The 16,263-nt window shown below is 40.5% G+C and overlaps 2 protein-coding genes across 2 annotated transcripts in view; one reads left to right on the top strand and one right to left on the bottom strand.

Annotated features, from left to right (window-relative positions):
- The window catches only part of ncapd3 (non-SMC condensin II complex, subunit D3), a 37,391-nt gene extending 36,382 nt beyond the window's left edge, over positions 1 to 1,009 (bottom strand). Inside the window, exon 1 of the mRNA XM_086121814.1 lies at positions 947 to 1,009. The gene's annotated coding sequence lies outside the window, so the exon portion shown is untranslated. The remainder of the gene's footprint in view (positions 1 to 946) is intronic.
- On the top strand, positions 304 to 15,372 carry hells (helicase, lymphoid specific). Its single transcript, XM_086121815.1, has 23 exons — positions 304 to 594; positions 1,273 to 1,370; positions 1,639 to 1,757; positions 2,236 to 2,358; positions 2,479 to 2,520; positions 2,609 to 2,636; positions 2,735 to 2,793; positions 2,900 to 2,941; positions 3,049 to 3,276; positions 4,070 to 4,252; positions 4,744 to 4,887; positions 5,082 to 5,278; positions 6,517 to 6,610; positions 6,717 to 6,878; positions 10,596 to 10,738; positions 10,850 to 10,994; positions 11,344 to 11,427; positions 13,214 to 13,333; positions 13,428 to 13,544; positions 13,628 to 13,787; positions 14,071 to 14,167; positions 14,249 to 14,325; positions 14,680 to 15,372. Exons 1-23 carry the CDS (start codon positions 587 to 589, stop codon positions 14,766 to 14,768), a joined length of 2,559 nt encoding a protein of 852 aa, XP_085977941.1. The 5' UTR covers positions 304 to 586; the 3' UTR covers positions 14,769 to 15,372.
- The last annotated feature ends 891 nt before the right edge of the window (positions 15,373 to 16,263 follow it).

Raw genomic sequence — 16,263 nt, 5'->3', positions numbered from 1 at the left:
CCATTTCCTTTTAGATTAATCGCTTAATACCATAGTATTTAAATTGTGACAAAGAACCCCTACTTATTTCACAAGTGGCTTCGTCCAAATTTGGCGCGAAATGAAAACTAAAGCAACGCCCTTTCATGGCTACATTGCATCGCGCTAGTCAAATTTTGTCCATAGAGTACCGGATATCTTACTTTTTCTTTCAGGGTAAAAGTTTAGCTCATGGCCGACAGAGATTATGCAGTAATCCTAGCGATATTCTTTTATGTTGAAAATCTCAAACAAAACTTCACGTCTTTCTCAACGTGTATTTTTTAGTGCTACTACAGTATAGGTTGACATTGTTGAAAATTATCGTTCCGAAATCGGAAGACTACGTTGGTTTTAATCACGTTTAACTGACATTCATTTACTTTGCGATTAAACAGCTGTTTATATCCAGTGTTTCTGCACGTACTGCCAGTTGTGACTACGTAAATGATTTTTGGGTAACTGCGAAATAGTTTTTGTATTTTCGAACGTTTTCTATTTAATTGACTTATCAATTGAAATACTTACTTTTTCTCCGGATAAAGCATTGTACCTTCCGTTGGAAACAATGAGCTGGTAAGATGCATCAGTTATTGCTTCTATTTGTTCAGCAGTTGTACTTTTTACATGCACACCACGTGTTCAGTTATGAACGATCGGGGACTTTGAAGTATTCAAAATGCAACAGTACTTTCCGGTCTCAAAATATATTGTTACCTTATTGTTAGTAAGCCATTTTTCGTTCAGGGTAGCGTTGCGGCAAAAATGCCATGTTAGGCAACAACATCAGAGCGGAAACCCAAGACGAGTAAAGGAGAGGTGAAAACGTCGTTTTAGTTTTCAATATTCATCGGCCTTAAACTCGTAGGTCAGAAATACATTGGCTAAAATGTGGGCTATATGCTTCAAGGGAGAACAAAAATTATACCTTAAGATGCTTTTCCAAGCGCCAGTGCATTTTCTCTTTGACCTTGCTCTGACTGCATCTCGGCTGCTTCCACTTCCTAGTACTATATCCGTATTACAAGGCGTTTGGGAATTGCTAAAATGTGCTGTGATGTATTGTCCAACTTCTTTATTTTTTAAATTGTATCTTCAAAAATATCCTCACGCACTACATGTAGCTGAGGTTAAACTGTCAGTTACTGTGACAGTTTAACTTTTCCTCAAACACCACAAGGAACGATTTGCACCTTGTTTCACATGTGTGTCCCTCTGCCCACCCTTGCAACCTATCCCATTCTCCATGGACAGCATTAAACAAGAACCTCGAAGTGTTTCCCCTCACTGCCCCAAACCTGATGAGTCTGAGGAGCCACTGGGAACAGCAATGGAAACAGAAGCTGCTATGGGTAAATAAGAAAGTACATTAGCCTAATCGAGAAGCTGAAGATGCCCCCAGAAGAGCAGCTGCTGACTGATTTTTAGAAAGTGTAATGGATTCTTTTAATGTCTCAATCTAATGTGAATCGTCATGACGTCAGACAACACACTCATCATTGCATGCCGATAGACATAGCACAATGTGTTTAGTGGAAAAATAACATTCTCATTAACTGATATTCACATCTGGGAATGATTCATATTTTATTTGTTTTTTTTTTTTGTGGGGGTTCCAAGATACCAGTTTGAAAACTGAGAATATCCCATCTGAACCAATTGTCACCAAAGAAATGGAGGAAGAGGAGCAACATCTGATGGCAGAAGGAGAAAAGAGAGAGAAGGAAATGAGGGAAAAGGTTTGTTGCTATCAAAATAACCAATAACAATGCTTAATTACATAGGACTGTACCACAGTCATGAAAGGTACATTTTAAATTGACTTCTTAATGTTTGTTTATTCAGCTAAATGGACACCCTGTCCACCCATCAAGTGTGAAATTAAACCAAAAAAATTCTGCCTATTTCTGAAAACATCTGATGAGTCGTGCTGCACTTTTGGTCCACTGTTACCGTCTGTGGCTAATTAATATTAGAACTATCGTCTCACAGAGTTTCTCCACCACTGATCTGATCATGACATGATAAATCAACTTCGCTGCATGACGTTTCGGAGTGAAAGAACCACTTTGATGCCGAAATGGTGCTTATGCTAAGGACAATCTCATACAATCGTCTAAGTGGGCACTTGCTTTAAGGACAATCACTGTATGTGTTTGTGTGTGAGGGGTTATGGTCTAAGATCAAGTGTTTGTGTCACCATTTGAAACCCACCAGGCTCAGCGATCTCTGGAGAGAGAGAGTCATGAAATGCGGTTCAAAAGACTGCAACATTTGCTCCAGAAGAGTAACATCTACTCTAAATTCCTGCTGACTAAAATGGAGCAACAACAGAATGAGGTATTCGTATGTCTCAATCCAGCAGTTGTTGTATTGGCCAAATCAGTCTTTTTCAATGATTGGTGCTCAGAAAGTTTAGTCCCAAAGAATTGTACTTTGATTTGTCTTTCTCCTTGCCAGGAGAAAATCAAGAAGGAAAAGCTTGAAAAGAAGGCCAAGAAAGTGAGAAAATATTTTTCTGATTATGAATATTTTATCAAAAAAGCTTTCTCACAGGCATAATAAATGAACCTGTTTTTTTTTAATGTAGAGTACGAACAGCACTGGGCCTGGAAAAGGTATATGCTTATTTATTAACAGAAAAAAAATACTCAAAATGCTAATTACTTCTGTTCAAAGTGGGTTTTTTACCTTTTGATTGTTCATTCCAAATTAGATAAAAAGAAGAGACGAAGGGAGGATGACTACAAAATTGCTGATGTCATGTCCAAAGAAGTATGGTCCTGTTTGACTCTGACCCCGCCCCCCAATCCGCTTTAAGATATCCTTTATTTGTCCCACACTGGGGAAATTTATGAATAATGCTTTATTTTTCCTGCAGGAAATCATGTCGCAGGCCAAGAGACTTAAAGTGGAGGCAGAGGTAATGCGTGTGGCTTTTTTACTTTAACCTTTCAACATTTCAAGATGAGGTGGCAAAGTCTGTTATCTTTAAACCATTGTGTGAATGCATGTGCAATTCCATGTCAGGAAGCAGCCACAGCCCAGAAGAAGCTGGATGCCAACGATATCGAAAACATGAGCGACACCAACCAAGACATCAAGAATCGTTTGGCGGAGACGGTGCGAGACAATGCCAAACATCTCCTGGACCCTGACAGGAAGGTGAAAGGAGAGCCAGTTCCCGCTCAACAGCCACACCTCTTCACTGGTGGGGTCATGAGGTGGTACCAGATCGAGGGCATCGAGTGGCTTCGAGTGAGTCGATTCAGCCTGATTCAGGAAGTGACGCGTGAATGCCTTGACCAAGAAAGCCCTTTTCTTTATTCATGACAGGTTATTTAAATCCAAAATGGCAACTTAATTCTGAAGAAGCATGTTCATGTTTCATGCGCTAATGACTTATGTGCAATGTTTTTCCCGGTAAAAGTCTGTTTGTGTCCATTGAATCATGCCTCAATTTCAACATATTTTTAGGTTAAAAAATACTTTTGAAAATATAGCATGCATGTCTCAGCCAGTCCCTCAGAACACGTTTGACTTTATCGTGACTTTCAAACTTGGTGCCAGTTACTGTGAACTGCTGAGGCGCAGGTCAAGAAAGACATAAAGAACAAACGCCGGCGTCATCAGTCAGAAGGAGTCATTTTGCATCATGACCATGCAAGGCCTCACACAGCAGCCCCAACAGTACACACCATCAACGAGCTGGGCTGGGAACTGCTCCCCCATCCCCCTTACAGCCCAGATTTTGCTCCTTCAGACTTTTACCTGTTTGGTCCCTTAAAAGTGTTTGCAAGAGGCACGAAGTTTGAAAGTGACGAAGAACTCAAATGTGTGAGCGACTGGCTGAGACGTCAGTCCAACGATTTTTACGCTGAGGGAATATAGAAGCTTGTGCATAGATGGGAAAAGTGTGTGACAGTGCTACGTTGAAGAAACAAAAGTAAGCTTCTGTCTAGATTAAAAGTCCTTATACCGAAAAATTCACCTTCTTCATTGAATGACCCTCGTATATATTTTTTAACTCGAGTTTCTGTTTTGATGTCAGATGTTGTGGGAGAACGGCATCAATGGGATCCTCGCCGATGAGATGGGACTGGGAAAGACAATCCAGTGCATCGCACACATCGCCATGATGGTCGAAAAGAAAGTCATGGGCCCTTTCTTGGTGGTGGCACCACTTTCCACTCTGCCCAACTGGATCAATGAGTTTAAGCGCTTCACACCAGAGGTACTGTAAGACAGTGGACTACTGAGTACATTGGCCTGACCTTCACACGCGATCAGTTGAACCCTCTGACCCCTCCCAAATGGCATGTTTGTAAAACTGACCCACCGACATGGGGACTAAGCAATAGTAAAACTTTAGAAAAAAAATATTAAATTGACCAAATTTAAACATAGGTTTCACCAGGCACTTTTCCAGGTTCCGAGTTGCTTCCAGTGATGTGCAACATTTTCTGGTGGATGTCTTCATTGCAGATGAATAATGCATTGGTCATGCTAACGCTCGTTCGTTACAAAACATTTGAACATGCTTATTTTTCACATCCAACTGACTGACAAAACTACCTGGACATGAACTACTAGTCTGAGAAAAATTGAGATACCAATCAAATCTTGACTTTGGAGTATCATTGCAGCTCTCAAATACAGTATAATTTCAAAAATGAAATTGCCCATTCTAATTTCTTTTGTCCTGCCGTCATTTGTCTCCTCTAGGTGTCTGTGCTGCTTTATCATGGCCTCCAAACTGAGAGGAGCAAACTGCTGAAGCACATACGCAAATCCCAGGGCCCCCTCAATATGTGTCCCGTCGTCGTTACCTCATTTGAGATTGCCATGATTGACCGAAAGTATCTTCAGGTATCATCTATATTCTGTCTTGTATGACTGGGTCAAACATTTAACCCTCATGCACACTTAATAAAGGTACTCCAAATAGTGGATGGCAACCAAAAGGAAAGTTAGTGAAGGATTTCTTTCCCTATTTAAAAGTACAAACTGATGTCGGTCTGTTCACCTTTTTTTTCTTTTAAACTTTTTTTTGTTCCTTCCAGCGCTGTCAGTGGAATTACTTAATTGTTGATGAAGGCCACAGAATCAAAAACCTCAACTGTCGACTAGTGCAGGAGTTGAAGATGCTGCCCACTGACAACAAGCTGCTGCTTACGGGGACTCCACTACAGAACAACTTGGCCGAGCTTTGGTCTCTTCTCAATTTTCTCTTACCTGAGGTCTTTGATGACCTGAAGAGGTAAGAGTTCTTAGAGCCACATTTTCGCCCACTAGTGTAGCATAATTCTCAACAGTTCAGTGTGGAATGGAAAACCGTTTGAAAATTAACGGACTGGTGCAAACTTGGGCATAATGTGAGCCACATCGAGCCTCCTCCGCAGTCTGACTGGACCTATAATGTAAATGTGTATACATCACTCAGGTGAACTTAATTTTACCTTCACCAAACATTTGAATGCACATACTGTATTTGGTTTTCAGTGCTTTTTGCCCAACTTGCTGTTCTCTAACAAGGAGTGGAATGGCAAAACTTAAATCAGTGTCTTGTCATTACTGCAGTGGAGGAAGAATAGGGAATCATCTCATAAGTCTCGGTATCTTTGACTTCAGCCCTCAAAAGGGATTGTGGAGCCTCAAACAGGAATGGGCATTAGCCTTATGTCTGGGCAAAAGCATGAAAAACTGCTTGGGTTGTCACCAGTTAACAGGTCTAACACTTAATCACCAACTCATCAATTTGTCAAATTAATCGATTATATTCACCTATTATCTGATCCCCTTAATTCTTACAAGGGTCACTGGTATGCTGGAGCCTATCCTGGCTCTCCTTGGGCAGTTGGCGGGGTACACCCCTGAACTGGTTTCAAGGCACAAATAGACAAACAACCAATTGTGCTCACACTCGCACCAAAGAGCGCCGACATTCCTCCCAATCAATATCAGTGCTGGTACAGGCGTACTGCCGAGAAGGCGCAACCACCAAGCACAGATTCTCCTTTGACGAATGTCATGGCCCAAAACTCTGAAAACAATCCACATCGGGTCCACACGAAGTAACAACAAACACCATGGGACAGAAAGACACAAAAAAAAATAAGCAAAGCTCTTGAAGAGCACTTGCCGTACGGCTGCCAACTACGGCGCCATCTTGGGGGAAAAAAAAATCCTAAAATTATGGGAATTCTAATACTTCATTGCAATTGATTGTTTCCTCATTGAGGATCAGAACTCTAAATGTTTGAAGTTATCAAAGGGAAAAAAATGACACTTCATGTCAAAGCTTTGTCAGGTCTCCTTGGGCCCACAGATTAAAGTGTAAATACGTTTTTTGTTGTTGGGTTTTTTTCCCGTAACTCTAGCTCTTTGAGTATCAACCTCTTGCATTGTGCTCTTTGTACTATTTTACCAGTCTGAGACAAGCGGCAAAAAGGACCCCGATAACAATAGTAATGTTTTAACCTCTTGGGTGTTGCATAGCTTTGAGTCTTGGTTCGACATTGACACACTTGGCGAGGCAGAAAGTGTGGTGGTTGCTGAACGTGAACGGAACATCCTCAGCATGTTGCACCAGGTCAGTCCCCACGCACAAGTACTGCTTTCCATGAAAGTAGCTTATACGGGATAGATTAATTGTATTGTTGAGCGAGACTTTTTTTTCCTTTTTTTTTTGGTCTTAGATTCTGACTCCATTTTTGCTGAGGAGACTGAAGACTGATGTGACACTGGAGATTCCTCCAAAGAAAGAGATCATTGTTTATGCCCCTTTAACTGCCAAACAAGAAACTTTCTACACTGCTGTGGTGAACAAGACCATCGCAAAAGTGCTTGGTCAGCATAAGGTATCTTCGTGAATGACTCGATGTGGCCCATGTTCCGATATTGTCCAAAGTTCTTAAACTCTAAGTAACTGAATGCAAACTTGGAGCACACCAATCATGATCGGCAGATTTCTGTGGAATAGCACGTGGATTGACTTATGTCGGTCAAAGCCTCTCATTGCCGATCACAGAAACCGGCCACCCGTCGCTCATACTTTGCAGCATACAGTCAACTAGAGGAGAGCCTATGTGCAGTGTAGCATCCTTTCCCACCTTCCTTAAACACTGCGCAAGCGTGCAGCACAGGCAAACGTTTCTGCCGTGTGGATGGTTTATGGATTTTGAGAGTGATGTTAAGTTTGCATCCTGCAACACATGCCACCAAAAGATACTTTGCGTGGCGAGCATGTTAAAAACTTTAAAAACAACAAATTTCAAACAAACCCATTTCAGAAGGCTCAACAAATATTTGAATTCCAATAATTACAAAATAAAAATCAAATAGAACATCAGGTCCATAAAAAGTGCTTAGGTTAACATAACAAAACAGTAAGAACACTTTTTTGAGCAGTACAAGTACTGAACTTGTGTCAGATAATAAAAAATAAACAAAACAGACCTTTAAATCACAGTTAGCACTTTAGAAATAACACTTCATCATTACAAAATAAAGTACTGAAATAAACATCAACCACTTCTAATAGACTACAGAGGACACAGCAGCTATGCTGACTTCATGCCTCGTGCGCGGGGTGCTCTCCTCAAGTTTAGTTTGGCGAAGAGCTTTGCTATGGCTCCCTCTATTGCTAATGCTTTCGGTGCTAACGTGAGCCGTGGCTGCACTCGCGACTGGGTGCTTTGCATTGATGTGGGAGGCTAAACGTGAGCTGCTTCGGTGGTAAGCAAACTCCTTACAAATTAGGCACAACATGAGCATGTGCATTTTTGGAATGTACATTTTCCATTCATTGGGCTGAGAACTCTGACATGCTCTTCCATTTTCACGGCTCCTCTCCGCTGCTTACCTGGCCCTCCCAAATCCAATGGGAGCCTATCAATTTATGCTAAACAAGCCCAAAGATAACGATAGCCAATCAATATCCGCTTCAGGCTGTGACTGTCCATTGTTTCCCCACCCTCAACAACTCGGACACAGGAAGCCATTACATGAAAAGGGATATTATAAAAAGGCAACCCACCCACAGAAACAATAAAGTTAGAGATTAAAATTCAGATTAACGTGATTTTTAAAAAATGCTAATATGATTAATTAATAAATCACAATTAACGCGACAATGTGACACCTCTGCATAAAACCCTGATTGGAACACCCCTAATGATACTACTGTATTTTCCGCACTACAGTCAAACTTCGGTTTGACTCGAGAGGCGTTCATGACACCTCCGAAAAACGTAAATTAACGATTCCTTCAATGAAACTACGAACATTGAAAATAATGCATCAAAACGAAAATCAAGCGAGGAAATCACCAAATTCTATAGCCCCCGTACAGAATTTATTTTGTGATTTCCTCACTCTATTTTCTGATTTGATGCATTATTTTCAATTTTGTAGTTTCATTGAAGTACTGTAATCGTTAATTTATGTTTTTCGGAGACGGTCATGAGCGCCTCTCGAGTCGAAAGGAAGGAGTGTAGCTCCATCTAGTGGATGCATTGTATATTGCGTCTTATAAACCAGTGCGTCCAATATATGAAAAAAATTAACAAATAGACCATTCATTGAAGGTGCGCCTCATAATTCAGTGCGCCTTTTAGTGCGGAAAATATGGTCTATTGTTCATTCCTGGACATGGTCAGTCAAATCCTTGTGTGGATAGTAACTGTTTTTTGGTCACAAAATTGACAACAAAAGGGGCTCTATTAATTTTGCTTGTTTTGACTTCACTTTTTCACTGCAGATTTGCATAAATATTTTAAGTTAAACTTTTCCCCATAAATGCATACATAATCCCATGTGTGTAGTAATCCTTTCTCCTTGATTTATTTATTCTTAATGGCCAGTACCAGTACAATATTTGGTCTAAAAAAAACGGTGGTTAGGGGATCAAGACTGGTTACCAGTTGATAGCGGTACATTTAAAAAAACAACAACAAAAAACACCCACACTCACATTTACACCAATGGGCTTCATGCATGGGGTGCGCAACCCTTTTTAACTGAAGATCAGAATCAGAATCAGAATCATCTTTATTGGCCAAGTATGTAGAACACACAAGGAATTTGTCTCCGGTATAACACGGTATAATCTACTTTTCAACAGCAAACCTCCCGCAATCGACCCATTACCGCACCTGCACGCATACAGACAAGCGCATGCATGAGCACGCGCTGCAATGATGAGCAACGGCCATAATGGACCCGAACATGAAAACCGAAAAATAAACTGGATCCAAGAGAGACCGAGTTTGTGAATAGGAAATCACTGCCTACCTTAGTGGGAGACCTGACTTTTTTTTTTTTTTTGTGAACGTTAAACTGATAGGATACTTGGAGAGCAGTGTACACCAACACAAAAATGTGTAATAACACGCACACAGACACACCTCTCGCCAACCTACACCCCACGTGGACAACTTGGGACCAGTTTGCAAACTTACCGGTCGACTGCAATAACTGGTTGGGCACCACTGTTTGAATGACTTTTCACGAAACTTAATACAGTGCAACTCCTCTACAACGAAATCATGTTTGCAGCAAGAAATTTTTCACAACAGGGGACTTTTCACTGGAGCAAATTTTATCTCAGACGTAAACACGAACACACACAAAAAACGTATGTCTACTTTTGATTTTTATTCCAATAGTGCATAAGTATGAGCATACAGTTATTTGACATTTCATATAGCCAGTGTAGAAAGAAAAAAAAGGAAAGAAATTGAGAGCTTTACGATCAGCATTTACTTTCACTTACGTCAATTTCTTGCATAATGTATTTTATTTTGCTCCCTCCATCTTTCATCTTAATTACTTGTATCCTGTCTTCAAGCGTTAAAGCTTTTCTTTTCTTAACTTCTTGGTTTGCAAAGGTCTGTTTTGTCACCATTTTAGCAATGCAATGTTTGTACTGCGTCTGAAACAAATACTTCCTGTACTACTGCACATGTGTAAACCAATGTGGTGGTTGCTGTTGCCATTTCTGAACGAAGCAATAGAGGTCGCTGTGGCATGCTGAGGTTGGATTAGACTTTTGCGGAAAGCTTGTTTTCGTTGGAGTGAATCTCATTGCGAGGCAAGAGCAGATAAAAAGATTTCGTATAACGGAACAGGAGGACTTTTCATTGTAGGGGGAGCAGAAAAATGGGAATGGCTTTCATGCATGAATTCTTTTTCACGCTGGGGGGGGGGGGGGGGGGGGGTTCGCCCATGTAGGTTTCGTTGTAGAGGAGTTTCACTGTATGAATATTTTCACACACTGTGGGAAGACCCAAACCGGCGATGTCAACAATGTCTAAACTCCGAACGATAGTTTTACAGTAATGGCGATTTCAACCCAGATCTCCGGATTGTGATGCAGCCATGCTAACCACTACTTGACTGTGCGGCCTACATTTGATTGCAGAATACTAAAATACTCATATTATTTTTTAATGCATTTGGCATCATTACTTCACCCTTTGGTTTTAGAGAAGCCACTGCTGCCTGTCACATTACACACTTGCGAATGGTAGTAAAAGAAACAAAAATGTTTGTTTTGTTTGCTTGCTTACTTTAAGACTGAAGCACCTGTAGGTTTGACGCCAGATGGCAGACCAAAGCGTCGCAGTCGAAAGCAGGTAGACTACGCTGAAGCAGAGGATGATACACCGTCAGGCTTCGAAAAATATCTGGAAAAGCTCCAAGAGGAACCGGAGCAAAGGTCAGAAGCCAACCTTCAGACTTGTGTATAATGCAGTCAATTAATCCACTGGCCCAAAGAAGCTGATGTGCCAGTCATATAATAGGGTGCTCCCACGTTCTTCACTTTTAGCTCCTCTCCAGTGCTGGACATCCAGTGCCCTTTGGATGCACATATCAACCTAAAGATGCAGAATATTCTCATGCTGCTAAAACGATGCTGTAACCACCCTTACCTGGTAGAATACCCCCTGGATCCAGCCACACAAGAATTCAAGGTAGAAGATACAGTATTTATGTTTAGATGTTTTTTGCCCTCCTAGCTCCTAAAGGGGTACTTGCACAGTGTTGAATGTGAAAACATTCAAAACATTGCTTGAGTTTGCCAACACCACATCTTTCAAGTTGAGATTACAGTGATCCCTCGCTGGCGCATAAAATGGCTTCTTGCTTTAAAACATGTTTTAGTTTCTCCTTCAACATGTCCTGTTCGGCAACTTGGTTTACTGATCTGCACCCAGCCCCGCAGCAAGGCTCCCTGGGCTCCATCAAATCTGCCCCCTAAGCATGTCTATCCATGTGCTGCACTTTCTTTCATGAAAGCTTTCCTTCCCATTTTTGATGCAGATTGATGAGGAGCTGGTACAGTGTTCTGGGAAATTTCTCATACTGGACAGACTTCTGCCTGCACTCAAGAAAAGAGGACATAAGGTAAAACACCATGGTTTTGAGAAAAGTGCTTGTGTCGCATGTCATAGTTTTCCTCTCAAGAAATACAAATTTTAAAAAACTATCTGTGCTTGTCCAACCTGCAATGATTAATTTAATGGGATCGACCCTACATTTGTGAAGTTATGTATAATATAGTTAGCTAATAAAAGAATTTTTGCTAATCAACACTAAGCTCCAAATGAGTGGTTTTGTATCACGGTTTGGGGCTTTTTCTCCCGTGTGCTTGAGTCAGAAAAGCTCCACTGCTGCGCACTTTACTGGCTCCGCTGGTTCTGCCATCGACTTGTGTTTTGGCACCTTCATGAAATGAACTAGTCCATATATGCTCAACTGCTATATATCTCCATAACATTACAGTGAAGGCCAAATGTCAGCATTATATTATATTGATTGGTTAAAAAAAAAAGGATCAGTGCCAGCTAGGGATGGGCACCTTTCACATTTGAACCGCTTTGGTCCCAATTCTTGGTACTTGAGTACCAAAACCTGATGCTGATACTCAACAGTACCAATTTTCAGTACTTTTTTCTGTTGTTTCTGGTAATAAATGACAATTTTTTACATTTATTTTTCAATGTATAAACTTTGGTTGATGAAAAAAAATATGGTATTTAAAACAAATGATCCAGAGGATGTTGTTAAAATAAAAGGTAGAATCATTTTACAATGAATAAAGTACAAATAAAACAAACAATAAAATATCACAAAGCGCAAAGTTCTTTGCAATGCACAACACACGGAATGAAATTCAACCGTATTACCAGGAACGAACGTAAATAATTGTATTAGTGTTGACTTCGTTTCTTGTCTAGCTGCTTTTCAAGAACGTAAGGGCTGCCGCATGCTACATAATAGGTTTGAATTGACGTTTGGCTGACGCATGCAGAAAAAAAAAAGGTGAAAAAAAATTGGATCAAATTCATCATTTGAATGTACCTGACACAGTTCGTACAAACCCAATTCCGATGAAGTCGAGACGTCAGGTTTAACATAAAAAACGAACACAATGATTTGCATATTATGTTCAACCTACATTTAATTCAAAACACTGCAAATTGTTACACATTTTTACTATTCAAATATTTTTATTGAGGTTTCACTTTTAACACAGATATTACAACATAACAAATACACTTTCACAGATGCATAGTATCAATATTCAAACGTCATTTAGCCCAGTGTTTGTCAATCTTTTTCGAGCCAAGGCACATTTCTTTCATTGAAAAAAAATCCCAAGGCACACCACTACCTGAAAATGTGAAAAAGCTTATTTTAACAAAGTGTTATATTGTTACTATAAGCGTTTTTTTTTTTTTAACATTGAAAATTAACGCAATATTTTAACACATTGAATAGGAAGCAAATCAACATCAATCCAATATTTGGTGCATTTGTTTTAATGGCAAGTAAAATATAGTCAATTAGAACTTTAACTTGCTCAGTGTCTGATTTTTTTTTTTCTGTGTGACAGCCGGTTCTTTTTCTCCGGGTCGTTTGCGCTCTCCCGCAATATTGTTTTTCCCATCCTGTGCTGCGCCAATTTTTGCATGGTAACAGTCTATGGACAAAGCAGTGTCCTGCTTCTGTCACTGTGTGTGAAAGGCACAGGTTAATTAGGACTGGCTCTCACATTACGCCTTCGCACTTTGCTGAAACGTTTAGCTGTTGTATTGTACAAAATGAAATTGATGGATGAAAACTGACGTTTCAATTGATGACTTGATATTTGCTATAATACATAAAATACTTGACTGTTGTCATTCAGGTACTCGTCTTCAGTCAAATGACCTCCATCTTGGACATTCTAATGGATTATTGCTATCTGCGTGGCTTCCAATACAGCCGATTGGATGGCAGCATGTCTTATGGTGATCGGGAAGAAAATGTGAGTCACATGATGTGCACGCTGAAGGTGCAAATTGTGTTGCTTTAGGGCGGATAAAAGTACTGTCCCTGCTGCGTTTTTTTTTTTCTTTCAGATGGCTAAGTTTTCCAAAGACCCAGAGGTTTTCATTTTCCTGCTCAGCACCAGAGCCGGCGGGCTTGGGATCAACCTCACAGCTGCTGACACGGTCATTATTTTTGACAGTGACTGGGTAGGTCACCAAGAGGAGTCGACATTGAGATGAAGTTCAGATGCCAGTGCCAATGCGGTTTTCAAATGATCATTTGTTCTCAGAACCCCCAGGCAGATCTGCAGGCTCAGGACCGCTGTCATCGCATTGGGCAAACTAAACCAGTGGTGGTGTATCGTCTGGTGACAGCAAACACTGTCGACCAAAAGATTCTGGAGAGAGCCTCGGCAAAGAGAAAGCTGGAACAGATGGTCATCCACAAGAGTGAGTCCATTTGTACCACAAGCAGTTCTTAAATAGTGTCTGTGGAGAACAGTTTATGTTAGCTGGCTCATGTACCATTCCTCAAACATGTCAATGTCTCAATAGAAATTGTTAAGCAAACTATCTATTGATTGTGGCAATTCATTGGTTATAAATAGCTAGAAAGTCATGTAATCTCGTATTTATTAATAATGAGTTGAAATGTCAAAACCGTGTTAAAGAAAAATTCATATTAGTTTCCTTTTTTTTGTTTGTTTGTTTTCTTTCCCTTTTTTAAACACAGATAAGTTCAAAGGTGGGAGGACAGAATTGAACCAAACTAAAAGCTGCATTGATCTGGAAGAGCTGATGGAACTGCTCCAAAACAAAGGCATTGAGAAGTAAGTTGTCATATAGTTGGACAGTAATGCTTTCTTTTCTATACTGAACTTATCGTTGGCTGTCACTTTTACCCTTTCCAGAGAGGTGCAATTATCAAGTGGGCAAGTGATCAGCGATAAAGACCTGGAGTTTTTATTGGACCGCAGTGACTTGCTGGGTGGGTAGTCAAGAATTAATTTGAGAAGGAATTATTTTGTAGGTCAACATAATAAAAGTCTTTATATGCACAGCAGTGTGCTCCTAACATGGCCGATGTTATGATTTGCTTCACAAATCCAAATGCGTAAAAGGTCATGCAAATGGTTTGGGAAAAGACAGGCACCTAAAAATATATTTGTGGTAGCTTGACCAAGGATCCAGTGTGGTCGAACTGAACAAAATATTCAATGAAAAAAACCTTTTTGTAAAAAATGTCTATCATAGAGCTTTTGTTTCTGTTTCAACCCCAGCACATACAAGAATTAAAATGTAGCCGTGTTTGACTGATAAATTTACAACTGTGGAATTGCAGATAAAGGAAAAAGGGGGACGAAGAAGGAGAAAGTTGGAGTCTTCAGAGTTATCGAGACTGCTGAATCATCAGACATCGCCTTGACTTGAAAAGACCCGAAACACTGTATTAACTTCAATAACATTCCTTCAGATGTAAACGCAAGCAATGCTCAGATGACTTCGGACTTCAAGAACACGCTGTCAATGTTTTCCCTACTGCTTGATGATTGTACACATTTAATGTTGACTGATTTCATTGTAGTTTTGTCTTTGTACTAGTCCCACCCCCGTTTTTTTTGTTTTTTCACATGGAAATGTGTATCAAATGTTGAACAGTTTTTTGAAGAATTGAGTTGGTGTGAAAATGTATGAACTGTATCTCCATTTGTTGTTGTCGTCGTTGTTTTTCCGAATTCATTTCAATGGGCGTCAATTTACGCTACTTGTGGGTTGGCCCACCTGAATACGGTGTCACCGGGCCGACCCATGAATAGGGATAATCCATGGATAATTGATGCCCATTGAAATGTATTGTGGGGAAAAACAGTGCATGTTTTCCACCCCCCAAATACTGCAAATGGTGCTAAACCGGGAGTGTTTGAACCCCCACCCCCCGGGAAAATAGTGAACCCTCCCCCATTTTTTCTCTAATCAATCAAGGGGCTGGTCAATGTGTGTTGTAAAAACTTGAACAATAAAATATGAATTGAAACCATTGTTTTCTGCACTTACTGCTTAAGAGGGGTCCATACGGTGCCACTTGGCCCCAAATGCCCCAAGTATTGAAATGAGAGGACACGTATGTGAATAATTTCAAGTAAAAAAAAACTGAACTGCAATTAGGCCGCATCTTACTGAAAATGGAGAGCAATATTACTCACAAATATACACACATTATCCCTGAAAGACGTGCAGGAGAAAGCTTTCCACCCAAGACAAACTTCCTTAAAATAGACTCCCAGGCACTGAGGATATTTCACTTCAGCTCCTTCTCTATGTTGATGATTTTGAGTTTTGCAATCCCCTGGTTATATCAAGAAAAATACACAAAATTGATGCAGTGTATTATTGGGTGTTGGCAAACACTCCACCACAGTTTCGTGCATCTATTTATTGAGCTGCACTTCACAAAAGACAGTAGATGTAAAGAAGTATGGCGAGAAAGAAGTCCTTGAGCCACAGTTCAAAGATGTCATCACGTTGGAGCTTGGTAAAAAAAAGCTCTCCCGGCTGCAACACACCTGATTCATATGATCAACTCATCAGCCAGCTCTGAAGCAGTATTCGAACGATCCTGATGATTTGATTCAGGTGCGTTGCTCCTTGGAGAGCTGAAAAACATGCCGGACAGCGGCCTTTGAGGACTGACTTTAGACACCCCTGGCCTACAAGATACAGACATTCTTAAACCTGCCCTCTTTGTTTCAAATGTGTTATTCTGGCAGTGGATGTCCTTCTAGAAAACATCAAGGAAGCTGTGCAATAAAAAGTTTCCTGTAAAGAGTTGTATTCTGGTAACTGATACTGTGACCTGCTGTGGCACCAATTACCTAGTGCAGGCATGTCCAGCTCCGGGCCTGGAGGGCCACTGTCCTGCCTGTTT

The sequence above is a fragment of the Hippocampus guttulatus genome, chromosome 10 (assembly GCF_054856545.1).
Source record: "Hippocampus guttulatus isolate MCC_2025c chromosome 10, RoL_Hgut_1.0, whole genome shotgun sequence".
NCBI lineage: Eukaryota > Metazoa > Chordata > Actinopteri > Syngnathiformes > Syngnathidae > Hippocampus > Hippocampus guttulatus.
The sequence above is the reverse complement of the archived record's forward strand: the minus strand, read 5'-3'. Positions and strand labels throughout refer to the sequence as shown.

Excerpts from the sequence above, each read along its gene's own strand:
- hells (XM_086121815.1), top strand. Across the intron at positions 2,794-2,899 it reads CTGATGTCATGTCCAAAGAA|GAAATCATGTCGCAGGCCAA; the intron begins GTATGGTCCTGT and ends TTTTTCCTGCAG. Across the intron at positions 11,428-13,213 it reads TCAAGAAAAGAGGACATAAG|GTACTCGTCTTCAGTCAAAT; the intron begins GTAAAACACCAT and ends GTTGTCATTCAG.